Source organism: Ruditapes philippinarum, unplaced genomic scaffold (genome assembly GCF_026571515.1).
Source record: "Ruditapes philippinarum isolate M1 unplaced genomic scaffold, ASM2657151v2 ctg1310_1_1_1_1, whole genome shotgun sequence".
Taxonomy (NCBI): domain Eukaryota; kingdom Metazoa; phylum Mollusca; class Bivalvia; order Venerida; family Veneridae; genus Ruditapes; species Ruditapes philippinarum.
The window spans coordinates 566,197-593,121 of NW_026856986.1; the positions used below are offsets into that span (position 1 = coordinate 566,197).

Consider the following 26,925-nt stretch of genomic DNA (forward strand, 5'->3'; position numbering starts at 1 on the left):
AATGACGGAACAGGGTAACACTATATGCCCCAGCCACTCAATTTTTTTAGATTTAATCTTACGTCAAAAGCATAGAAGGAAGAATATCTTAATTGTAGTAAAAAGAATTTCTAGAAAACATTATTTTTTTGTGTGTAAAGTAGTTTCAATTTCATATTTGACCTTGACATTCAAGGTCACTAAAAGGTCAAGGTCACATTTGAAATTATCATTATGTTAGTTCAGATCCATTAATAATTAACAAAGTTCATGCCTTTTCCCATTGACACCATGGATCAGATTACCAGACCCATTGATTTTATGATCCATAAAAACATACTTTATATTGTTATAGATCTAATATATAATACATTTTTACAGATTGCTTATAAGTCTGCTTTTTTTCTCAGTGATATGTGATGTTTTAATGATATACTGTATATCTATATTATGTTTTAAATTTTTAAAATGACTATTAAATAGATTTATTTTCATTTGTTTATTTATTTTTCTTATTGTTTTCAGAGGGGTGAAGGAATCTAGGCGAGTGTTACAGTACTGGTTACTGACCTGTTGATGCTTGTACACCTGTAATCAGTACTTTTATGCCATGTTTAATTTTTGTTCGGCAATCGTATGATAATATATGTTTTTGACATATATACCTTTATAAACAAAGTATTTAAGCAAATTTATCCAATTTGACATATTCTGATATGTGTTCTTCATTTTTTATTTTACTAGATCTATAGAAAGAAAAAAAACAACACAACTTTTCGAAATAAAAACGACTTTTCGCTAATATGTTCGCATATAATTTATGATTTATTTACTTGTTTATCGACCTTGAACTTCTTTTAAAGTTCACGCACTGAGTCTGAGAAATTTAGGCTTGGCAATGATTATCATACAAACATAATTATATCGTTAATCCAACTGTTCCTTACCAACTTCACCCGGGACGCTGTTTTCAGCACCAAAACAATTGCCTTCATAAACTGTTCCATCTTCTAATATAAGAGAAGTCTTCGTCATTTTTTCCGGGATTTGCACGACACACGTGTGAAGAAATTTGTCGAATGAAAATTCTGAAATAAAGTTTAAGAAAAACGTTGTTGTTTTAAAATTTTAATTGCTAATGACTTAAACGGTTCAATGATACGTTTCTGTGAGGTATTTACCTCTTATCACTTATTTTCAAAGTCAAATATTTCGAATTTAAGTAAACACGATGCGCTCAGTACGGCATCGCCGTCATTACTGAAAGGGAGGCAACTTTTGCATCCTTATTAGCTATAGAAATCCAACAGGCCTTTTTCCCGCGCTCGCCCTTTAAATAAGTTACACGCTTTTTAAAGTTCTTTCACATTTTTATGGCTTGTCCATACAGTCTTTCGAAATTATTGGTTTTGTCAAGTTATAACATTTTACATTGACATAATGAAAAGCAAAAATAAAAATATTTTCAAGGTATCAGTGATACAGTACAGTAGATTGGTTTTACAAATCACGAATTTATTGCTACACAATAAAAAAAAAATATTATAAATTTATTTAACATGCAATTATCAGACTTTACCCGTACCAGCTGGGTCTTTAATAGACGAGATGAGAGGCCTTAAATCGTGATATAGATCTAGTAGATCTAGATATACATTTACTATTTCCTAAAACACAAAATTCTTTTTCACCTTGTTAAGATTTTGGTTACTAGGGTTATAGGAGGACGTATAAGAAGGGATTGATCAAGAATGACTATCTTTCGTTTTGATCTCAGTGTTTGCTTAATTCAAACAGGGTCTTTCTATTTGAAAGTCAAAACGGTGTATGAATTCCCGCTGATCTTATTGACGGCGTTGTACTCGGTTATTTAAGAAATAATATATCCCAAACTGTGATTTTATTGCTCAATAACATCACTGTTTGGAGTTCGGATGCTAGGAATTATATCACGAGGGCGTAGCCCGAGTGATATAATGATGCGCATCTGAACGACAAACAGTGACGTTATCAAGCAATAAAATCATCGATTTGGATATATTATTTCGATTCTAACACGACATCAACAAATAAATGCTACCGTACATGATATATTAGCTAAATGGCGAATGATTTGTTTCCGTACTTATTGTCAGCGCGTCACATTTTTAGTGGTTACGTCACGTGTATAATGATTACGTCACATATCTAAATATAGAACGTCAAACAGTGATTTTATAGCATAATTACACACACTTTCGGTTCTTCTATGTTCAATAGGAAAAAATGCGGGTCGTGTTAGAATACATAATTGTACACGGATATTGCGTAATAAATGCAGATGGACTGGTCAGCGGGAGGTCTCCACACATGGCAAAATAAGAAAAGGATCACGCGCGGTGTTTGCAATACACGATACATTCTAATTAAAACATGAGTGACATTTAACTTATTGTTTGATCATATTTTATTGCTTTAAAATATGTACAAATCGTACCTGGCAACATAGTGTACATTTTATTGGCACATTATGCCTTAAAAATGAATAAATATTAACTTCTTTAGAAAGGTCACAGATACATGTATATATACCTGAAGGGATACTAACAAAAGCCCCCCGGACGAAAGCCCCCCCCCCCCTCATCTAAAAATGACAAGGTGGACAAAAGCCCCCCATGAAATTTCCACATAGGACAAAAGCCCCCCCCCCATAAAAAAGCAAAGGTAGGACAAAAGCCCCCCCCCCGGTCAAATTTGAATGTAGGACAAAACCCCACCAGTTAAAACCCCACCACTCAAAATTTTATAGAGTGGACAAAAACCCCACCACTAAATTTTATAGAGTGGACAAAACCCCACCACTTAATTTTATAGAGTGGACAAAACCCCACCACTTCAGTTTTATAGAGTGGACAAAACTTTCTTGTAAACATGTTAAAAAACAAACAATTGTGCAGCAGATGAAACTCAAAAGAATGTGTGAACAACTCATCAATAAGGAGAAGACCTGTACCCGAGTTTCTTCAGGCTATCAGCCACAGTATCCACTTAAACTAAGTACAATGAAGTACAATGAAGTACAATGAAGGAAAATTGTCTGAACTGAATAAATTAGAAATGTGCTATAAAAATGTGCTATTTCTAATCATTAATTGATGAAAATGTGCTACATTCTTGATTAATAGTAAGTAGTTTATTTTTTATATAAATAAATTGAAGACATGAATTTGAAAAAACTTAAAATAATGGATAATTCACGGTCATAAATGTGGCACAGTCTCAAATAAATGACTACTCTTTGATGTTGATTTAACAGTTTGTAAATTATTTGTATAATCTCTTATACCAGTAGATTCTATTACACAAATGTTATATTGAAATTAAAAAATAAAATGTGAAAATGTGTACTGTATATTATATATATTTTAATTCATCAAATCTTGCCCAATAATTGGTAAGTGGTGGGGTTTTGTCCACTCTGTAAAATTTAGTGGTGGGGTTTTGTCCACTCTATAAAATTTAGTGGTGGGGTTTTGTCCACTCTATAAAATTTTGAGTGGTGGGGTTTTAACTGGTGGGGTTTTGTCCGTCTTCCGTCAAATTTACATATAGTGTAAATGAATTAATACAAATGAAAATAATTTGTTTTAATGTTTATTAATAATGTATATATTGAAGTGATAACAAAGTATGATAACAGATGAAATAATGCATGCATGCGATACTGAATTCATAGCTTTTCATATACACAACAAGCGTCAGAAGAGAATTATTATCAATTAATCTTATTAAAGATTAACCTCTTATTAATAAATTATTTCTATTATATATGATTATAATCTAGTAATCAAGCTAGTAATTAGAATACCTTAACAATAGCTGGGAATTATCAGTTTTGATCTTTAATCAATTTCAAAAGACTTCTATGTAAAAGTTGTGAATGAGGGTTTCATTTTGAACAAATTAACAAAATAAACAATTTTATTGAAAAAAAAACATACATATACAAATATATGTTTTCTATTTGTTAATTAGATATATATATATAACAAAATAACCAAATTAATTGAAAAAAGGCAGATATTAATTCATTTACACTAAATGTTAGTTTCATGGACCATGGGGGGGCTTTTGTCCTACCTTTACTTTTTTTATGGGGGGGGGGGGGGCTTTTGTCCTATGTGGAAATTTCATGGGGGGGGGGGCTTTTGTCCACCTTGTCATTTTTAGATGGGGGGCTTTCGTCCTGGGGCGGGGGGGGCTTTTGTCCTACACTCCTACCTGAAGAAAATAGAGCTAAATGTAAAATAATGTGTCATAAAAGTAGTAAAACGTAAACAAAGTAGATCTAATTAATATTTTGACATCCATACAAAATACTAAATCACTATTGCCAAAAATCAACAAAAGAAGAAAGCAGTCCAAATAGTGAAAACTAATAAATATCTAGATGGAAACTATATAAAAAAAATAGATTTGGATAGAAAAGAAGAAAAAGTATCTGTTGGGCATAATGGGCCTTTTAACAAAGCAGAATACAATTAATATTTTCGTTTATTGAGCGGAAAAAAGAACTAGAGTTCATAATTATGTTATAAAAATACTTCAGCAACGGTCCCTATAGGTTTACGTAATCCAAACAACACTCTTCCATCCACGCAGTTTATTTTACTTATTTAAATGTTTAAAGGTCCATTATGCCTCAGAAATGCTATTATTTTTATTTCTCAAAACTTTTTAGCTTTGGTATCTTGTTACAGTTTCAAAGAAAGATACTAATTTGCCACATAAATGAATTATCTTTTTTTTCTTCCTTTGCTCTGTTTGCAAGCAATTCGTATATTATAGTGAATTAGTATTTTGTATGGAAGTCAAAATAATACATGTATTTTGTTTACATTTTGCTACCTTTGTGACACATTACTCCACGTTCAGCGCTACTTTCTTCGGTTGTAAACATCTTAAATGCTAATCCATTTTTTAAACATTATTAAACACATGTTTGACATTTATTGACAATAAACAATCTTGGATTTCTGAGGCAGAATGTACTTTTAAGAGGTCGTTTTCGAACCATTTTATTCAATGCAGTCAGTCAGTCTTTCTGGTAACCCCCCGCATCCGCGAAGCATCAAATAACAGGTATTTCGTTATTTCATGGGAGGTAAATCTCGGAGCATTACTGCAATACAGTGCTTTTTCTACATGAAATATACACGTTCTTATTACAATTTTCCAATTGTAACAATTTAGGTAATATAAATATACTACATGTACATGTTTAATGCTGAACATGTACCCATGTTCATAGCCTGAGTCTACTATATACATATCAAGTGATGTTTTTAAATAAAATCTAAAACCAAACTTTTTAAAAGTCTGATGTAAACCTAAAAATAAGTTTTGTGTTACATAATACGAAAATTAACAAAAACACAGATACTTAATAAATGATAAATAATAAATGAACACTCTGTCAAAGTATTGACATTGAAGATGAATTTCATTACATATTTAAGTTTCAGTTCATCCATGCAGCTGTAATGATTTAGAGCGATCACAGTATATATCGAGATCTTATCAGATGCACTTAACTATATCATGATTTACTTAAACATTATTTTATTGAGTTAGATTATTTAACATATAATTTTCAAAAAGCCTTTGATTTAAGAAAACAAACATAAGGCTTTCATTTAAGAAAACAAACATGTATTAAACTATGGATGAACGCCACATACTATAATATACTTATTTAAATGTTCAGTGTATATGTTCATAACAATTGACTTATTCTTTTTCTTTCTTTTTTTTTTGGGGGGGGGGGTTACGTTTATAAAGTTTTCTTTTCTTGATTATGTACTCTTCTGTTCTAAAACAATGTAAACTTAGATGTAGAAAGCGTTAATTTTGGTGAAATATGTTCATATATTTATTACAGTTATTTCATATGCTCTATTTTCCTACAATGATATTAATAAATCGCATTTGCGTTGTTTGAATCGGGTTATTTCTTATATTCAGAGACTTTGTATTCTGTATCCAGATAAACAAGATTCTTTAAAGCAGTATTTTGCAATTTTGACTTAGTTCCTAGCTAATCGAATTGACGCGAGGTCGGCCCAATGCCAGGAACATATTCCTTATTAGGGCGATCATACATAATACCGATTGTTCCAACCAATCTATCCACGCCTGCTAAATTTGCTATCCGTACGCCTCCTGATGCCATGGCAATGTAAAAACATTATTTATCTTTCCTATCATAAGCAAAACCTTCCTGCGCTTGCTTGCTTTAATGTACTTAAGAATTGTAGACGGCAACGAATATGTTTATTGTGCCAAAATCGTAAAAAAGCGGTCGCGGTGACTCATTATAAGCACTGTGGCTTTGCAATTACAAATGATAGAGAATAAAATCGAGATATTTTTTTTTCTTCCAGGAGACTCATGTAATTGAATCCCGTTAAAATCTTTTTAAAAATACATCCTATTTAAAACGCATATTGCGTTTTTTACAGATCAAAGAGATTTACGAGGGAAAACATTTGTATCCTGCGCATGTACATAACTGTCATTTAAAATTTAAGGCCAATAAAACGAACATATACGTTTCCTGTCATAGGTACGGCAGATGTTGGCAATGGATAGTTTATTGTTCCAATTCTTACAATTACATTTACTGGGAATTATTTTTTGTTTTTTTTTTAAATTAATTAATAAGAACAGTTGAGTAGGCATAATACGGTAAAATGTATACATGGAACCAATGGCCTTATTCGTCTTCTAAGCAGTAAAGGAATCATTATTAAAGGAAAAAATTAATTAATGAATTAATTAATAAATATGAAGGAACGAACGAACGAACAAACGAACGAACGAACGAACGGATAAATGAACGAACAAACTACTATATGACAACCAATGATATTTCTACGAACTGTCCCTTTTTCAAAACCTTATTATTCATTCAACAATTATTATAAAGTTAATAATACACTGTACTTCAAAGTAAATGACACATCATCGATTATCTCTCCCCTTATCATATATATGTGATTATTAACGATAGGCCGTAAAACACACTTGATATTTCTTTCTTTCTTACAATGCGGCAGCGTTGTCATTAATATCAGAACTAATGCATTCATATTAGCTTCGGTTTATTTTTAACTCGTTAAATATATCGCTGTAACATGGTAATGAGAGAATTATTGAAAAAGCCTACCGGGCTTATCAGTACAGGCTGCATTAAAATACTACGTCTTCGAGGTAAATAAACTCCCAGCAAATAGAGCCTGCGGCAGTATCCTACTGTGCGGAAAGTTGATATCCTTAGAAATATTAAGGCCTTCCCTATATGGCATGTGCGTATAATAAGCCACTCATAGGCTGGTTTTTGGCAAAAATTTACCAGATGTGGGGTTCACATACCAAAATGAAAAGAGGTTTTAGGAACTCGTGATTCTCTTTTTTTGTTACTTTTATGCTAGTGATTGTTTATGACTAGATGTGGTGTTAAACCGGGAATTTTGGCTTTAATAAATTAATTACAACGGACAAAACAAAGGAAACATATTATGCGGCTATTGAAACAAAGGAAGCGTGAACCGTGTAGATAAATTCTGGGTACATAGATGTTTAATGTTCACGTTATTGATAAAGTTTTAAAAGATATGAAACATGAATTAAGACGTTGATTATATTTTGATTATTAAAATTCGGAACAATGGCTCATCGACGCAAAAGTTCACATCCCGTGTGTAAGACCCGCCGGAATTTGGAGCTATCGGTTCAAGACGTCAATGACGACGACGACGATGTAAGTATTCGTCTTTGTATTATAAATTATATTTGTTCTATATTTATTTGTTCTTTCTGTCTTTCATTTCATCATTTCTTCATTTTCTTTTCTCATTTCTTCTTTATTAGTATCAAGAATCAGATATGTTTAACTGATAAAAGAGTTGTTTAACTCTGTATGAAATTGCATAATATGTTTAATGTCTTGTTGAACCTATTTGTTTCTTTGATTTTTAGACCAAAAGACATATTTTTCCCTTCTTTTCTGTCATAGGACTAATTGATTGGGTTTTTTTAAATATCAAACATGCATGTTAAGCGTTTTGACAGCGTTCACAAAAGCAATGTACATGTATTTTATCAATCTCTCAATCAATCTGTTTCAAGTTCTTTTTGTAATACCTAGGTCATGCAGGCCACTTTACGCGGTTTAACATATTACGTAAAAATGCATTTATTATAAACATAACATTTTAGATGCTATTTAACGCCTGTCACAGGCACAGATATTTGTTATTTCAACGTCTGTTCCCATGCACTTTAATTAGCTGTCATCGATGCAAATTGAATCTTGTACATGTATATTTAAGTGGTCAAGTTGTCAACATGATATCGTGTCCACATGCAGATGCGCGAAAGGAATGCTGTTATATAATAAGCTACCGTTTCCTGACAAAGTGTTAAGCTCCTCTGACCCGCAGATAGCGCTTAGATAAACACATGTACAACACATGTGCCGCTAATCATAGAAGCCATGCCTCCATCATAGACTGGCTTTAGAGTATGCGTTAAGTACTTTACTTTGAATTGTACACAGGCTTTCGGCACATTTGTCATGCCAATAATGGTCAAATTATCATAAAATAATCACCACTTGATCATCAAGAACAAAATAACTATTCATGATCAAGGAGTGATTATTATTCATTTATTGACATGGCAAATGTGCCAATCGCCTGTGGATTTGTATCGCATCTTTCAGCATTTTCAGTCATGAAATATTAATGTAAATCGAATGTAATAATCATTAAAAATACACAAAGTTGTATTAAATAAGCAAAATAAAAAATGTAATCGCTTTTAATGTCACATATAGCGGAGGAAATTTTAAATCAATTAAGAGAAATAAAACTACAATATTATTGTCCATGATCCTGTTGGTTTATACAGAATTTATTTTAGTTCGGTTGTGTTGGAAGTTATAAGCTTATATAGACACATGATCCTGTTGAAATGCATTGAGATTCTTTGCGCACTAGATAGAGGCTTTAATACTTTATATTTTAAATATTATCTATTTCATTAAAGGCCCATGATGCCTCAGAAAAGCTTTTTTATTTCTAGCATTTCTTGTAAGCTTTTCTTATTTTGATGTCTTAATACAGTTTGAACTTTCTATGAAGTTATTCATGGGCCAGACACCCGAACCATATGGCAATTAGTACAGCATTAGTTATTATTTTGTATGTAATTCATAATACTAATTTTGTATATTATTCAAAATACTATTTTGTTTACATTTTTCTACAATTATGACGAATAATTTCAGCGCTTCTTTGCTCTGGTGATAAACATTTAACATTCTCTAAATATCTGGAAAAAGGTGATCCCTCTGAAGCATTAAAATCAGCAAAATTATAAGAAAATATCAAACTCGTTTTTATCTAGTCTGTACATGAGGGAAAGTGGAAAAAATGCAACATCCTTCACGCCCCAAAGCTAGCACCGGCTTGAGCGGTAGCACATTTTTCAACACTTAAAAGGGCTGGAATCAATGATCCCGAACCCCATTTTTTATTTCTAAAGACGGTAAAAACTATTTGTTTCTAAAGAATAATGTGTCTTCAATCTCAATTGTTGACAAAACTTAGGAACCCGATCTCTGGGACGTAACACAATGGTAAACAATTGGGAAACGGACAAAAGCCCTCCCGGACAAAAGTTATCCCGTCCAAATACGACAAAGCGGACAAAAGGCCTCCCGTGAAAATAGCAAGGCGGACAAAAGCCTTCCCGTGAAAATAACAAGGCCCATGTAGATGACAGGGCGAACATAAACCTTCCCGTTTTCTGTTATAAACCATAAAAACAATGCTTAATTTAGAACTTTCATGATTTTTTAAAAAGTAATACTCAGGTTTCACCAGGTTTTTTTTCTTACTTGTGTCTTATGAGCTTTTAAGATTACTTTATGAAGATCTGTTGATACAAATCTTTTATCTTTCTGAAAAATCGAGTATGTAGATGATTTTTTTCTGAAATTTTTCTAGACATTTAGAATTTGATGAAAGCTGATCACTGGGTCATGTCAAGACGAATATCTTCTAATTTAAAGGCACATTATGCCTCAGAAATTCATATTTATTAAATTCTTTAGAAATGTCAAACATGTGTTAAATAATGTTTTAATAATGGATTTAGAGCGTGTTAGATGTTAAACAGCTGAAGAAAGTAACACTGAATGTGCAGGAATGTGTCGTAAAGGTAGCAAAATGTAAATAAAGTAGTATTTTGACTTCCATACAAAATACTAATTCACTATAATTATACCGACTGCCAACAAAGCAAAAGAAGCAAAGATAGTTCATCTATGTGGCAAATGACTATTTTTTGAAACTGTAACAAGATACTAAAATTTTAAAGTTTTTGTGAAATAAAAATGAGGTCCAAAAGTCCCATTAATGAACTTTTACAATCTTGTATAGATCAATTTGGGCACTAAAATATTAAAATATCCTAAAATTAAAAAATAAGAGGAATTATACTCAAAACTAAAATCATAATTTTTATGTGTTTTTGTGCGCGATATTTTGCCAGATTTGAGAGAAAGGCATTTAAACGATTTTCATTTTTGGGTCCTTTTGCTCAATCAAAATGTTTAGGAAATTTTGTACACAAATACAGATGTAATTGGTTCAGACATACACTGTTACAAATTTTTTGTAAAACTAATTTCCAGTCAGTCTAGTTCCTTATAGTTAATTGTATGCTAATTTGTGAAGTCATTTTTTAAAATCTAAAATGAGCAATAAAATAGTTTAAAATAATTGATTTTTATAGCATGACTGTCACAGCTATATTCAGAATAGTTTTATATTGTCTCTGAGAAAATTTAAAAGATATTTTTAAGGTTTTAACATGGCACGGATTAACTTAAAATAGCCTGGAATTATTTAAGATGGAAGAAAAAGAAAGGAAAAGAAGATAATTTCTATAATGACATGTAATAACTTTGTTTTGAGATTATATTCATTTTGAGATTATATTCAGGCATCCCAGAATGATTTGAAGCACCAGCCCCCCCCCCCCCCCCCCCCCCCCCACACACACACACACACCACCACCACACCACACAACCAAAAATAAATAACTAAATTTATAAAATAAATAGCATAAAGAATGATTCAATTTTGATTGTCATTATTAATAATACTTAATAATACTTGCCTCGAAATTAAAAAAAAACAACGCTAAGTGAAGATTGAAAGTTTAAATAGATTAAAGCTATTCTTACTTTAAGTAAATGTGACGAGAATTACTTGAGTGGCTGGATATAAAAGCCCCTGATTAACGAAAGTGGGCCCCTGATTAACAAAAGTGGAAAGGAACTCCTTTGGAAAAATTGAATTTCTAATTTACATTATCAGGGGCACTTAAAATGAAATTTTATGTAAAAAAAATATATTGAAATGAACTCAGAATTAAATTAAAAATCGTATTGTTACAAAACTTAGCCCATTTCCCATAGCTTTGAAAATGTTTAAACGCTTTTTATTTTTGGGTCATTCTTTTTACAGATAAAACAAAGGGGCAAGCAAATTTTGCACAGGCGTTCGGCATTATGTTATGATGATCAAGGAGGTGGGGGCGGGGTTATTTTATGATATTTTTACCATTAAAGGCATGGTAAATGTGCCGAACGCATGTGAAATTTTGTGTGAATAGTGAACTTTGATGCAAACGACAATGATGTGCTCAATGGTTTAAGACAGTTGCCACCAGCAGAACTACTTAAAAGAATGCGCCTTTTAAATGTTTTAAAAGATAGCTAGTTTGAACTGAAAAGAAAGCGCATTTTAAATGTTTTAAAAGATAGCTAGTTGCTACTTCAAAGAATGCGCCTTTTTGATATTATTAACCAGTCGCAACTTATTAAAGATAGCCAGTCGCTACATAAAAGTACATGTATGCGCCTTTTTAATGTTATTAAAGATAGCTAGTTGCTACTAAAAAGAATAAGACAGAAAATATTATTGACGTTAGCCGTTCAGTTTAAGTACTACATTTTACATATACACATATTCTTGTCAAGTGATCAAGTAAAGTTTAAAAAAAATAAATACATTTTTCCACTTAATGACTAAGCAAAATTCCCAGAAGCTTCAATTTACACGTAGATGGTCAGTTGAAAAGAATAAGTAAATTTTTAAGGTTTCTCACAAAAATTTTGATGTGCACAGACAAAGATTTTAATAAGAATGTAAAGAATATAATAAAATGCTTTAATGATACACAATCGTAACTTTTCGGCTGTTTCGTTATGTTTCGGTAAATAATCTCGAACACAAAAGGATATGAAGTACACTTCAGCAACTTACATGTGATAAATAAATATACCAGTAAATGAATGTATGAATAGATATATGAGTTGTAAGTGAACGAATAAGTGAGTGAGTGAGTGAGTGAGTGAGTGAGTGAGTGAGTGAGTGAGTGAGTGAGTGAGTGAGTGAGTGAGTGAGTGAGTGAGTGAGTGGAGTGAGTGAGTGAGTGAGTGAGTGAGTGAGTGAGTGAGTGAGTGAGTGAGTGAGTGAGTGAGTGAGTGAGTGAGTGAGTGAGTGAGTGAGTGAGTGAGTGAGTGAGTGAGTGAGTGAGTGAATGAGTGAGTGAATGAATGAATGAGTAGAACAAACAAACGAACTTATGAATGATGAATGAATGAATGAATAAATGAATGAATAAGTGAGTGAGTGAGTGAGTGAGTGAGTGAGTGAGTGAGTGAGTGAGTGAGTGAGTGAGTGAGTGAGTGAGTGAGTGAGTGAGTGAGTGAGTGAGTGAGTGAGTGAGTGAGTGAGTGAGTGAATTAATTAATTAATTTGATAATGTTACAGACCCTCAAATTCTGTTATAGATTATTGAATTATTATACATAATAAGGCACGTGACAACCAGGAAAATAACAGACATTATTATGCCACCAAGCCAGGTCAGCCTGAGAAGCGGATTGCACGACAAATGTTGTTTTAGTTGTTGTTGTTGTTGTTGTTGCTGCTGCTGCTGCTGTTGTTGTAATCGTCTGTTAGCATCATTATGAACGCTGCAGGTATCTGTTTCTGGAATCGATGCATTTTTGTTGTTGATGAAATAACAACACTATACAACAGTATATTGAAAATTACTGAGAAGGTCATTTCCAATATAAAACGTGGCATTTTCCTAAATAGGAAAAAAACAACAAAAAAACATCATTTAAATGGGAAAAAAATCACGTATAAATGGTAAAATAACAAATGGTAAAATAGCAAAAGGCAATTAATTCAATTAAAATGAAAAATAAACATGAAGGTTAATTCCGGTTTGAGAGTATCATAATAATCACGAAGTATTATCCTTATTGTCCTAGGATAATAACTTGAGCCTTTGTTTACATAACAAAGACCAATAACAATGCGAAAAATAGGTTAGGCAGATCAATGCCACAACCTATAAAAATGAAAATAAAACTGCATGTTATCATATGTCATGTTAGGGCAGTAGGTAGAGCAACCGTGTCAGTAATTAATATGTTTTACCCGTACAGGCAGAAGTTCGACTACTGGTACGACACATTTTTATGCCACCGCAGCATCTGCGATGCGGTGGCATATAGCGATTCACCTGTGTGTGTGTTTGTTTGTGTGTGTGTGTGTTATATAGATTATATAGTGAACTTCAAAAATCTTCTTGTGAAAAACCACTTGTCCAATTTCAACCAAACTTGGCAGGATTGATCCTTAGGTGAAGGGCTTCTAAAGTTGTTCAAAGAATTTCATTACATGCAGAAATCTGGTTGCCATGGCAACCAAAAGGAATTATAAGAATAAATTTAAAAAATCTTCTTGTAAAGACCCAAAAGGCCTAGAGCTTAGATATTTTGCATAAAGCATTATCTGGTAGACCTCTACCAAGATTGTTCAAATTATAGCCCTGGGGTCAAAATCGGCCCCACCCCGGGGTCATTGATTTTCACTATATGTACATATAGTAAAACTTAAAATACCTTCATGTAAAGACCCAAAAGGCTTAGAGCTTAGATATTTTGCATAAGGCATTGTCTGGTAGACCCTTACCAAGATTGTTCAAATGATAGCCCTGGGGTCAAAATTGGCCCCGCCCTGGGGGTCATTGATTTTCACTATATGTACATATAGTAAAAACTTAAAATACCTTCTTGTAAAGACCCAAAAGGCCTAGAGCTTAGATATTTTGCATTAGGCATTGTCTGGTAGACCTCTACCCAGATTGTTCAAATTATAGCCCTGGGGTGAAAATCGGCCCGCCCCGGGGGTCATTGGTTTTCCTTATATGTATATAGTAAGAACATAATTATAGTAAAAACTTTAAAAATAAAATTCTAGCAATTGAGACAAATGCTAGAGGTTAGATATTTTGCATGAAACATTGTGTAGTGAACCTCAAGCAAGATTGTTCAAATTATAGCCCTGGGGTCAAAATTGCCCCCGCCCCGGGGGTCATTGATTTTCAATATATACATATAGAAAAAATCTTATTGTCTGAAGGTACAAGACTTAGAGCTTTAATATTTGTTAAATGATATCATCTATAGGTACTCTTCCAAAGTTGTTCAAATTTTTCCCTTGGTGTCAAAATTGGCCCTGCCCGGGGGCAGTGATTCTCATTATGTACACATAGTAAAAACAGAAAATAAAACAAATGTTTTCTGAATGGGAGAAAGCTACAGCTTAGATATTTGACTTGAAATGTTGTTTGGTGGACCTGTATCAAGATTGTTTTGAATTAAACCCTTGGGTCAAAATTTTGCCTTGCCCAAGGGGAAGGTGACCTACTTTCTTGTCCTTTGATGTACAGCAATGAAATTTTGACCATGTGCACATTTAAAGTTGTAAAATTGAACTTTGATATCAGGTGACCTAGATTTTGATGATGTGACCTACTTTCTTGTCCTTTGATGTACAGCTATGAAATTTGAACCATGTACACAGATTAAGATGTAAAGTGAACTTTGATATCAGCTGACCTAGATTTTGACAAAGTGTCTTACTGTGTTGGCCTTTGATGTAGTCATGAAATTTAGGCTGTGTGAAATATGACATTCACCACCAAATTCACCAGACTCTAGTGCATTGATATATTCCTACTCTGATCTTTTATTGGATTAACAATAGATTTAACCACTAATCTGATAATAAGAATTAGATAGGTCAGGGATCTATGCATTATGACAATCTTCAATTGTATAGAAACAAAACAAATCTGTTCATACACTACTATTTAGTGTTGTATTAATGCGGAGGCATAGCATTTTTCTCAAATGCAATCTTGTTTTTTACCTCAGAACACTCAATTGTTCAGAAAACAAGTTTGACCGTTTTTTTTCATATACATACATGAATATGAGATCGAATATTTTATTACACTGCGATCAAAAAAAATACAAAAAGAAAAAAAGAATAGAAATGAAAATAAATAAATATATACTATAAAATATATATTATAAGAAGAAAACAAAAAGGAAAACGAAAAATAAATAAATAATTATAATGATAAAAAGAACAGAGCAAGAAGAAAAAACTGTGGTTATAAAATGGCACTACGTAGGGTTCGAACCTATGAGTACAAAACACTAAAGGTTACAATAATTTCGATCTACCGACAGAGCCATAACGGTAATACACAAACGATACTGTAAGAATAATGCTATATAGTATATGTAAGTGTTTACTTTTACGATATCGGATAATGATCCAGATAACCCCGTTTTTGGACTTTCCCATGTACCGTTAAGACCAAATTATCATCCTAGGACAGTACATTAATTTCGAGCCGTCCTTGTAATTAAAGTCCGTGGTTGTTACCCCACGTTCAAAAGTATATAATTGTGTCGCTTATTTATTATGCAGATGAAAAAAATAAAAACATAACATCATTGGTCTTTGTATTAGATAAGATTTGACTAATTTGATTATGATTATTATCAATAAATATTTATTTTATCATTATTATTATCATTATTATAATTATTATCATTATTATCATTATTATTATTATTATTATTATTATTATTATTTGCATAATGATGTTTATTTTCGTTCTAGAAGATTCAATATAACAATTACTCAAATAAGAAAGGATGATTTGTAAATAAGTAAATAAAAGTTAATTCTTCATTTTCTGCAGAGCTTATCAACCCAACGAAAGTGTAAATGGACAAAAAACACCCCCAAAGAAAGTAAATTGAGACGCAGATATTCCAGCGCGCTGCTTATAAGCCTTCCTAAGAAAATATCGTTTGCCCTACATATGACCTAGTGTATAAAAGATTCCGTGTAGCTGCCTAAACAAGTAAACCATCTGGGAATTATTTCAGTTACCTAGCAACGCGGTTTTAAGTAAAGTGTATACTTTTCTTGATAAAGCAAGACGTAAATGGTTCATGAGTAAAGAATTCGTCTGCGTGCACTTCTGAAACGCGCGCGTGTTTACCAGCTTAAATCAGGTTAAACAGTAAATGGAAGCTTTATAAGTGTGTGTATGTGATGGAGAAATCGTCGATTTTACCTGTAACAAAATATTACAATACAGTCAACGGAAGCAGACGAATATTTTAAGGCTGCAGACGAACATTTTCTTAAGGCTGGAAAAATAAATAAATTTGTTTCGCGTTGTCATAGAGCGAATTAAATAAAGACAAGTACATAATAGAAGAAAAAGAACAACAAAAACAACAACAACAGCTAATGTGTTTTTCATCAATTAAAGAATAGTTTTGCTTTAATATGCAATCTTAATCCAATTTTCACTCATTTAAAGAACTAAAAAGTACATAAAAATTATGCAAATATATCTTAACTAAAAAAAATCCAGTAAAACAGAAAAGGAAAAAAACAATGATCTGACAAGACAAAAAATAAATAAATAAAAGTAAAATAAATAAATAAATAAAAAATAAATAAGTGAGAATAAAAAGTGCAAAAAGTTGGCTCCAAGTAGGGCTTTGACCCACATCCCATGCAAACTCTTCAGAAAAATGATAACATTACCACTTTTTACGCTTAATGAGCCGTTAATAAATCTAGAATATTGCTGTTACTTCTTGCTAGGTATTCAAGTAAGATAAGATGTAACGATAAGACCGTGAAATAATTATAATGATAACAAAATACGGAGACATTATACATCAGGTTATTCCTAATGTTATGTAACATGGGAGACAACTGCATGTTGAAAGAACTTTACTCGAACTCAGTTTTGTCCCTTGACTCGATTTATTTTTCAGCAATTGTATCAATAGTAGCATAACATCATCATCATCATCACCATCATAATAATAATAATAATAATAATAATAATAATAATAATATTTATATAATAATAATAACAATTATAATAATAATAATAATAATAATAATAATAATAATAATAATTATCATCACCGTCATCATCATCTGACACTAGTATTATCGTTATTATAATTATCTTTAATTATGTTTCTATTTGCAGGATAGTGATGTCATCGATTCGACACAGCCACGTGACCATCTTGTCATCAATCACGGGAGCACTTCCGTTTCACTGGATACCGACGACGAGGATGGTCAGCAAATTGTTTTGCCGTCAGATCTGTTCAAAGATTTTGAGGCAATCAGAAATCAGGTGCGCTATAGGAATATTCTGTCTAATATTGAGGCAGAAAGACCCATTAGCTTGGAAGTGACCTCAAAATAACATTCTCAAAATATTTTTATTTTTGTCTCCTAAAAGTTATTCACGTACTGCCTACTGATTCTTTTGCATTTTGGAATTTAGATTTATTATTTAGTATGGAAGGCAAAATACCACTTTGTTTACATTTTGCTACTTTTAAGACAATTATGTTTACATTTAACGCTTCATTCTCCAAGTGATAATCATTAAACATGCTTTACAAGTGACAGTTGAGTCTAGTGTTTATGTACAGTCGTCTCTCAGTAACTCAAACTCGCTTACTTCGAAATTCCGCAGAAGTCGAATAATTGTTGAAGTACCGTCATGTCAAAATGCCCACTTTTTTCTCATTTACTTTTAACTGTCTGAGATACTAGTACATGTAAATAAAAAAGGCTGCTCCGGAGTGAAATTTGTCGTCACTAAAACCTTATTTTGTCTTTGTTATAGTCTATATCAAAGAAGTATTTTTTCCTTAACAACATTTTTTGCAAATTTAATCGCTTGATTAAAGTATTTCATGACAATTTCTTCTAGAATCGGCAAGACTTTGAGAAACAAAATAACCCAATAATGTGCATGTATATGAGATAAGAACTAAATGATTTAATTACTACGGATCTTAAGTTAGTTAATTCAATCAGTCATATTGCAATTCTTTTATTTTATTTTATCAGACAAAGCTGGATGCCACGAATTTGATGCGACGCCTGCTGAAGGATTATCAAAGGTAAATATATTATTAAATTACATATAAACTAAGAGATATATCTGCATTAGATATTTCTAGGGGTTGGTAATTGATAATCTACAAATTCGGAAAACCCTTCTTGAATCATAGAAATAAATGTGTAATGGTGGGTGTATTTCTGTCAATTTAAGAACATAATGGTGGGTGTATTTCTCTCGGTTTAAGAACATAATGGTGGGCGTATTTCTCTCATTTTAAGAACATAATGGTGGGCGTATTTCTCTAATTTTAAGAACATAATGGTGGGTGTATTTCTATCAGTTTAAGAACATAATGGTTGGCGTATTTCTCTCGGTTTAAGAACATAATGGTGGGCGTATTTCTCTCGGTTTAAGAACATAATGGTGGGTGTATTTCTCTCAGTTTAAGAACATAATGGTGGGTGTATTTCTCTCAGTTTAAGAACATAATGGTGGGCGTATTTCTCTCAGTTTAAGAACATAATGGTGGGTGTATTTCTCTCAGTTTAAGAACATAATGGTGGGTGTATTTCTGTCAGTTTAAGAACATCATTGTAGTCGTATTTCTCTCAGTTTAAGAGAATAAAGGTTGGCGTATTTCTGCCAGTTTAAGAACATAATGGTTGGCGTATTTCTGTCAGTTTAAGAACATAATTGTAGGTGTATTTCTCTCTCAGTTTAAGAACATAATGGTGGGCGTATTTCTCTCATTTTAAGAACATAATGGTGGGCGTATTTCTCTCTCAGTTTAAGAACATAATGGTTGGTGTATTTCTCTCAGTTTAAGAACATAATTGTAGGCGTATTTCTCTCGGTTTAAGAACATAATGGTGGGCGTACTTCTCTCGGTTTAAGAACATAATGTTGGGTGTATTTCTATCAGTTTAAGAACATAATGGTGGGCGTATTTCTCTCGGTTTAAGAACATAATGGTGGGCGTATTTCTCTCGGTTTAAGAACATAATGGTGGGTGTATTTCTATCAGTTTAAGAACATAATGGTGGGCGTATTTCTCTCGGTTTAAGAACATAATGGTGGGCGTCTTTCTCTCGGTTTAAGAACATAATGGTGGGTGTATTTCTCTCGGTTTAAGAACATAATGGTGGGCGTATTTCTCTCGGTTTAAGAACATAATGGTGGGTGTATTTCTCTCGGTTTAAGAACATAATGAATGGCGTATTTCTCTCGGTTTAAGAACATAATGATGGGCGTATTTTCTCACAGTTTAAGAACATAATGGTGGGCGTATTTCTCACAGTTTAAGAACATAATGGTAGGTGTATTTCTCACAGTTTAAGAACATGATGATGGTCGTATTTCTCTCAGTTTAAGAACATAATTGTAGGCGTATTTCTCACAGTTTAAGAACATAATGGTGGACGTATTTCTCTCAGTTTAAGAACATAATGGTGGGCGTATTTTCTCAGTTTAAAAACATAATGGTGGGCGTATTTGTCCCAGTTTAAGAACATAATGGTGGGCGTATTTCTCTCGGTTTAAGAACATAATGGTGGGTGTATTTCTATCAGTTTAAGAACATAATGGTGGGCGTATTTCTCTCGGTTTAAGAACATAATGGTGGGCGTATTTCTCTCGGTTTAAGAACATAATGGTGGGCGTATTTCTGTCAGTTTAAGAACATATTGGTGGGTGTATTTCTGTCAGTTCAAGAACATATTTGTTGGCGCATTTCTTTTAGTTTATGAACATATTGGTGGATGTACTTCTGTTATATTAAGAACATATTGGTGCGTGTATTTCTGTCAGTTTAACATATAACACACAATATTACACTATTTACAGCACCACAAGCTTTCATTTATAAAACCGGTTTTTTGTAGGTTTTTTCTTTCTTATTTTCCTGATAATATCTTATTACCGACTTTTCCATAGACAGATATGTACACGTTGTCACAATGAGTGGTACAAATTGTGCTATTTCCTATCTTTAAAGCAGTATTTCGTATGGAAATAGGAAGTTTTGTAACAATTGCGTCTAGAAAAAGATAATGGGATGGGGGTAGATACGGCAAGTGTGTATTAATATATTATATTAAATGATCGTACGTGCTTTTTGTTACTGAACTGTTGAAAAGAAGGGACATAAACAATGTATATGATTCAAAAAATTAATTTTCCTTTAAGAAATGGTTTTGTACATTCATTTCATGCAAACTAATTCCAGCAATATTTCTTGTGCTTTTTGATCGTTAAAATCCTCTGGTTGTTTTAGTTATTCGTATATAATGAGCTTAATGGAATACTAAAAAACGATTGTGTAGTAAATTCAGTATACTATTTACAATAAAAGTAACCAGGCATATTCTTAGACTTTGTTTAGAACATAACTGTCTGAAAATCGGTGATAAAGCAAATCAACGATTTAAGGATAAAGGGAGCTAATCGGGTTTTAAAGTACTTTCCTATCTTTTTAGACTAACGTAAAATGCACTTTGTTTTTCAGTATATCAACTGTCGGTGGTGATAAACAAAGTGACGATAATACTGATAGTGATATCCATGGCAGCCAAACTATTCAAGCTACAACTTCCATTGCTAAAGACGTTTCCTTGGCAACCACGCGTATTGATACAGATGACGATCAATATCAGGGTCTAGATCTTTCAGTCGGCACGAGGAAAATAAGTTCTCAATTATTTGACACTAAATCGTTGAATAGTGAACATTTTGAACAACCCTTAGACCTTACCTGCACCAAAACGCCTACCACAAAAGACTCTTTAAATCGCGAAAGTCCATCCTCCTCGCAGTTAGACATTTCAAGTGTAAACAACGAATTTAATTATGTTTATGTGTATCCCGGCTTATATCCGCCCTCGTCGGGTGTTTTGTCAAATGATGAAATGGATACTGACGGTCAAAATCAGAACGTCTCCCCTGTGCCGGAACTACTTTCACCCGGAAAACTTGTATCACCTGACTCAATGTCAAGAGCACAGTTTGTCAGCACGTCTGATATACCGGAAACGATTTACGCAGGCGCACAAAGTCGTTACAGGGATTACTCGACGCCTGTTCAGCGACAGACCTCTCCGGCTTCACCTCTTCCAAAGTTATCGCCTCATAATATAAAACAAGAACCGGGAGAACTTAGTTTTAGAATGTCTGACGGTCAAAATAATAACTTCCGGTCCAGTCAGCCACCTGGTTCCACGCCTACCACGAGTAAAGCTGGTCGGAAAGAGGGTAAAAAGTCTTCTGAGATGAAAGTGATTTCGGAAAACATTACAGACGACGTTTACACAAGCGTTTTGAAATTACCATGGAGTCGCAGAACAAGGACTAAAAAACCAAAACACAAGGTCAAACTAGAGGATACCCTTATACCTCAGTTTATGTTGGAGCAAGAAAAAAGCGGAAATGAATTTTCAGACTGGAACCCATCACAAGTGTCTCCAAGCAGCAATAGTTCTGAGCATAATGCACCCATTTCTAAAACACCAGAGTGTTCAGAATCCGTTATGATGGTATATCCGAGCGGAGGAACGTCAGCATACGGAAAGCCGGTCAGAAAACGAGGACGCCCACCTAAGTTGCCCATGTTGGCAAAATTACTACAGAATCAACAGGCAGGAAAGAAAAGTAAACAAATGAAGCAGTCAGAGGACATGCAAGCGCAGATAACTCAACAGGTACAAGCGAATGGTGGAATGGTTGTTTACAACGCAGGCGGTCAAATAATGACGGCTTTTGGAGGTGGTGGAATACCAGTGCAAGTGTCACAAGCGTCCGTCTGCACAGACGAACAGCAATTATCAACTCCAGTTATGCCGAATATGGCACAGGCTCAATTTATTGGTCAGATACCTTTGTCGCAAATTACAGGCGGTCCGATTCAGTTCCTCGGACAATTTCCTGCTCAAGCACTTCCGTTTCCGGGCCAGCTTCTACAGACTGTTCCGACTGCTACCTCAGATGGTCAAATTCAACTTCAGCCTCAATCTCAAATTCAGCCTCTTCCAGCAGCAGACGACCAAATTCGAAACATATCAACAGATGGTGCAAAAGAAGGTGATACGCTAAGTTCTGTAAAATGTGATACAGTTCCTCAGGTCAATTATCAGTATGCTTTCCAGCCAATGTTTATCCCGGCAGGTGCTCTTCCAGTTCCTGTTCCGCCACCTGTTACTCCAATTCCAACACCCGCTAATGACGTCCCGCATGACGGCAAAGAAGACACTCCACAAAAATCCGATTCGAATACTACAAGCGATACAGCTTCTGTAGTCAAAATGAATCAAGGTGTTTCAACACATGTTATGAAACTGGAGGGCTCGAATACAATAAGTACGATGAGCACAACAAGTATTTCCAACACTGGGTCCGGAGCAATTTACCAGGAAATGATTCTATCCTCAAAATCGTTGGTTGACGTCAAGAAAGGGCGGAGACAGACCGCAATTCAAATGCTCAAATCTAAATCCGGAGATCAGAACTTCCTTTGCACTTCCTTCAGAATACGTCCTCGACTTGTTGCGCAGGCACAAGCGCAAAAAGAAAGACAAGCGGCCAAAGGATTTAAGGAAGAATATTTAGACGACGAAATGGAATTCTCGGATTCAAAAAACTTGATACGTCCCCAAAATGATACAGTTCATTTTGGGGAAACCAATGGAAGTGATCCATGTGATGTTGACTTTGCTAATATTCAGATAAAACAGGAAATAGATACTGATGATGACCTGTATGAGAAGGTCAAAGAGATTGAGAACAAATACGCTGAACCCGAGCAGAAAGCAGCAAATGAAGATTGCAGTGAAAAGACCGAAAAACCAGCCATGAAACGATATATGTTGAAAGGTTCTCAGAAGAGAAAAGCGAAGTTTTACGGAAGTAGAATAGTTAATGATGCTGGTGACATTGCGGCAATGAACGGAGTTGAACAAATAACAAATATGAATAAATCAAGTGATGCAGATTCTAGTGATATGTTCCAGGAGCTGTTCAATTGTAAAGTATGTAACAAGATTATATCAGTGAATGACATGGAGGCACATAGCCTTGAACATATGAACAAAAACTTCCAATGCCAAAAATGCGGCCAAGGTTACAATGAAAGTCAACTGAGCGCGGACGACGCCCCAAAATGTCCAAATTGCAACGAAGATATTATCAAAATTGAGACATTGGAGTTACGCGATGCAACGTTTGCTTGCGACGAATGTCCCGAAACTTTCAAATCATTACCGGAGTTTTACGAGCACAAGAGCGAACATCAAAATAAACAAAACGCTCAGGGTGGGTTTGAATGTGACTTCTGCGGGAAAGTATATCAGTATTATCATGCTCTGCAATTCCACAGGCGGACCCACAGAGAACGTAAAGTTCCGTGTTTAGATAAATCATGTGAAATGAAATTTCGGAGCAGGAAAGAAATGGAACTTCATTTTGATACAAAACATCCCGAAAAGAAGGAGTATTTTCACTGCGTGTATGAAGGGTGTACAAAGAAATTTCTAAAGAACTTTCATTTGCAAGAACATATAAGGGTAAAGCATTACAACATTAAGGCGTTCCAATGTCCTTGGCCAGGTTGTCTGAAGGAGTTTGCAGCCCAGAGACATTTAAAAATCCATCTTTTGATTCACCGTGATGAGAAACCAATGAAATGCGACCATTGTGACTATAGATGTCGCCAGCGTAGCGCTATGAATTGGCACATGCGCAAACACCCGGATGTTCCCTACAAATACAAAAGAGCGACTAAATCTCCAAGCGTCTCCAAATCGGAGAGCGAATAAAGACAAGTAAAGGGAGATAATACGAATTTAGTCAAGGGAATGCAAAAGATGGATTTTTAAATGTCTCTAGGTTGCAAGACTCCTTAAATCTATGGAGGGAAATGTACACTGACAATTATCACTCGCTTGTTTCTCACAAATCGGTGGTTAGAAATATAAAGAATCGTAGAATGCATTTGTATTTTAATTCGTGTAAAAGTTATACATTACGACATGATTTATGCAATTACTAAAAGATACGTTAGTGATAAAGGCTGAATATTCGAGATACATTCAAGTTAGATTTATGCAATAACAAAAAGATACAATACGACTCATTATTTAAGATACGTACCAGTAATATTTTATTCAGTATTTGAGATACATGCCAAATATGTTTTATGCAATAACATGTTAATAAAGATGCATGCTATTTAAATAAAGCTTACTTAAGAATCATGCATTTTTATATATTTTTCAATAAAGCTTTGTACCAGGGAATGCGCCAGTAACTTGAGTAAGGAAGAAACAAGGAATTGAACAATGGCGAAACACAAAAGTCCCGCAAGTTAAAGATACAGTAGTACCAAAAGTCCAAATTACATATATCGGTGCAGCAACACTAAATTAGCCAACAAACACTTCCAATACAATTCAATATTGGCGATACACTATTCTCCCAGGCAGTAAATTTGATGAACATTGTAATCTTGGGAACCACTATTAATTGATTGCGCTATATAACTTATTCTAAAACACTAGTTTCAAACATAACAAAATTGAGCCGTGTCACGACAAAACCAACATAGCGCGTTTTCGACCAGCATAGATCCAGACCAGCCTGCGCATCCGCGCAGTCTGATCAGGATCCATGCTGTTCGCTTGCAAACCCTATAACAAGTAGAGAAACTGATAGCGAACAGCATGGATCCTGATCAGACTGCGCGGATGCGAAGGCTGGTCTGGATCCATGCTGGTCGCAAACGCATTATGTTGGTTTTGTCATGGCGCGGCTCAAATAAAGTATATATATATGCCCTATTCAAATTTCATAGATGATTTTCGTATGACATGTATTACATCCTTCGCGAGCAATTTCCTACATGTGTGCTTCAGATTGCATGAAAAATCTCCAACGATGAATTTATCATCTTTATGCAAGCTTTTTCCCAATTATTGATTATGAATAATGCTCCTAAAAATGACTCCCGTTTTTGTCAACAGAGTTAATAGTTAAAAATTTGTCAATAGTTAAAAAATAGGGAATAATATAAAACCATTGTGCAATAATCTTCATATATCTTTTGTCAAAGTATTGAAAAATGACACCAAAAGGACACAGATTTTAAAGAAACATTAATTAACAAGGCTGTTTGTTTATATATTATAATATACAAGATATACTGTTCGGTGCAGAGTTACCCTAGAAATAATACCAACCCTTTGCTTCCATAGACTAAGATTTGATAATTGACCAATAAGTCAAATGCTAACAACATTCATTTACACAAAATGTATCAGGTACAAAGTTAGGATAAGGAAATGACAATAATGAATATTTTCATCACACCAACCTAAGAGGGTTTTCCCCAAATAGTACAAAACTTAATAATAAGCGTTTATAAATTTTGCCCAAGAGGATGTCCGACCATGACCGCCAACCGAAAAGGCGACCGCAGAAAAGATGTGTTTAAAGGGACGCAACTCAATATTAATTTTAAGTTGATTTTCAGAGTTAAGTACCATGTATAACCACAGACGTTGCTGTCTGAAAGAAATGCTACTTTGTGATTTTCTTTGATTTACAATCCTAAGATTTTAAAGACCTATTCTTTCCCACACAATGCAAACAAAACTCAAATATATAAATCAAGAAAGAGTTAAACAATTTGTCTGCAAATGATTGTACCAAAATAATGTTTAAAGGCGCATTAGGCTTCAGAAACAAATACACTTTTCACTCTTTAAAAATGCAAAAATGAGTTTTATAACATTTATGTAATGGTTTTAGAGTATGTTAGACGCTTATCACATGAAGAAAGAAGCGCTTAATATGACATAAAAGTAGCAAAAAAATAACCCAACATTTTTTGGGCTTATGGACTTTACGCTATCTTTATAGAACGCAAATGGAATCGCGACAAAATATATGTAGATTCTACGGCCATGAAATACCTTTAACGGAGTCGCAAAATCGGTACAGGCATGTGATATAGAGAATACATGGTTGATGTCGGGTAGCCTAATTAATTTGGCGTGAACGGTTTGACCCGTTTTACAGACTTTTTTTTATTACTGTCAAACCGTTAAAAGAAAAAGACAGCGCCCGTCCAAAATTATCTCGGTGTCTCTTTGACAAGTCTAATTAGTTGGACTAGATGTCGGGAATCTCGGGATGGAGAAGGTTTATCCGGTGAGCAAGAAAGTGTATCTTGGCCAAGATTCACTTTCGCAGCGAACCGGATAAACCTTCTCCATCCCGACATCAACCATGTATTTGATTTATCCTGCTTTTAATCATGTTTTTAGATTAATTAAATGGTTTAACTCTTCTTTTCCCCGGTAAAATAGCATCTATATGTAGTTTTGTTTTGCTGCTAACCATGTGACGTCATCATATGACGTAATGACTGGAGATAGATAAGTTTATCAGGCTGATGAAATAGACAGTAGCTGGATAAAAATGATTTAATTGAACGACGTCACGTCTAATCTTTAAATTATACAAAGAATTTACCTAGTAAATTCACATTTAAAAACTTGAAAGCAG

General features: G+C 33.8%; 2 protein-coding genes across 6 annotated transcripts in view; one reads left to right on the plus strand and one right to left on the minus strand.

The window, feature by feature from the left end:
• The window catches only part of LOC132748397 (CAD protein-like), an 89,455-nt gene extending 88,158 nt beyond the window's left edge, over positions 1-1,297 (minus strand). For 4 of the 5 annotated variants that reach the window (XM_060738004.1, XM_060738002.1, XM_060738003.1 and 1 more), the window contains exon 1: positions 927-1,132. In XM_060738004.1, the coding sequence (XP_060593987.1) occupies positions 927-1,014 (88 nt within the window). In that variant the 5' untranslated portion in view covers positions 1,015-1,132. Of the gene's footprint in view, positions 1-926; positions 1,133-1,160 lie in introns of those variants that run through there. The other variant, XM_060738001.1, reaches the window with a different exon arrangement.
• Positions 1,298-7,237: 5,940 nt separating this feature from the next.
• On the plus strand, positions 7,238-24,614 carry LOC132748400 (uncharacterized). Its single transcript, XM_060738007.1, has 4 exons — positions 7,238-7,780; positions 17,500-17,652; positions 18,381-18,433; positions 20,879-24,614. Exons 1-4 carry the CDS (start codon positions 7,688-7,690, stop codon positions 24,174-24,176), a joined length of 3,597 nt encoding a protein of 1,198 aa, XP_060593990.1. The 5' UTR covers positions 7,238-7,687; the 3' UTR covers positions 24,177-24,614.
• The last annotated feature ends 2,311 nt before the right edge of the window (positions 24,615-26,925 follow it).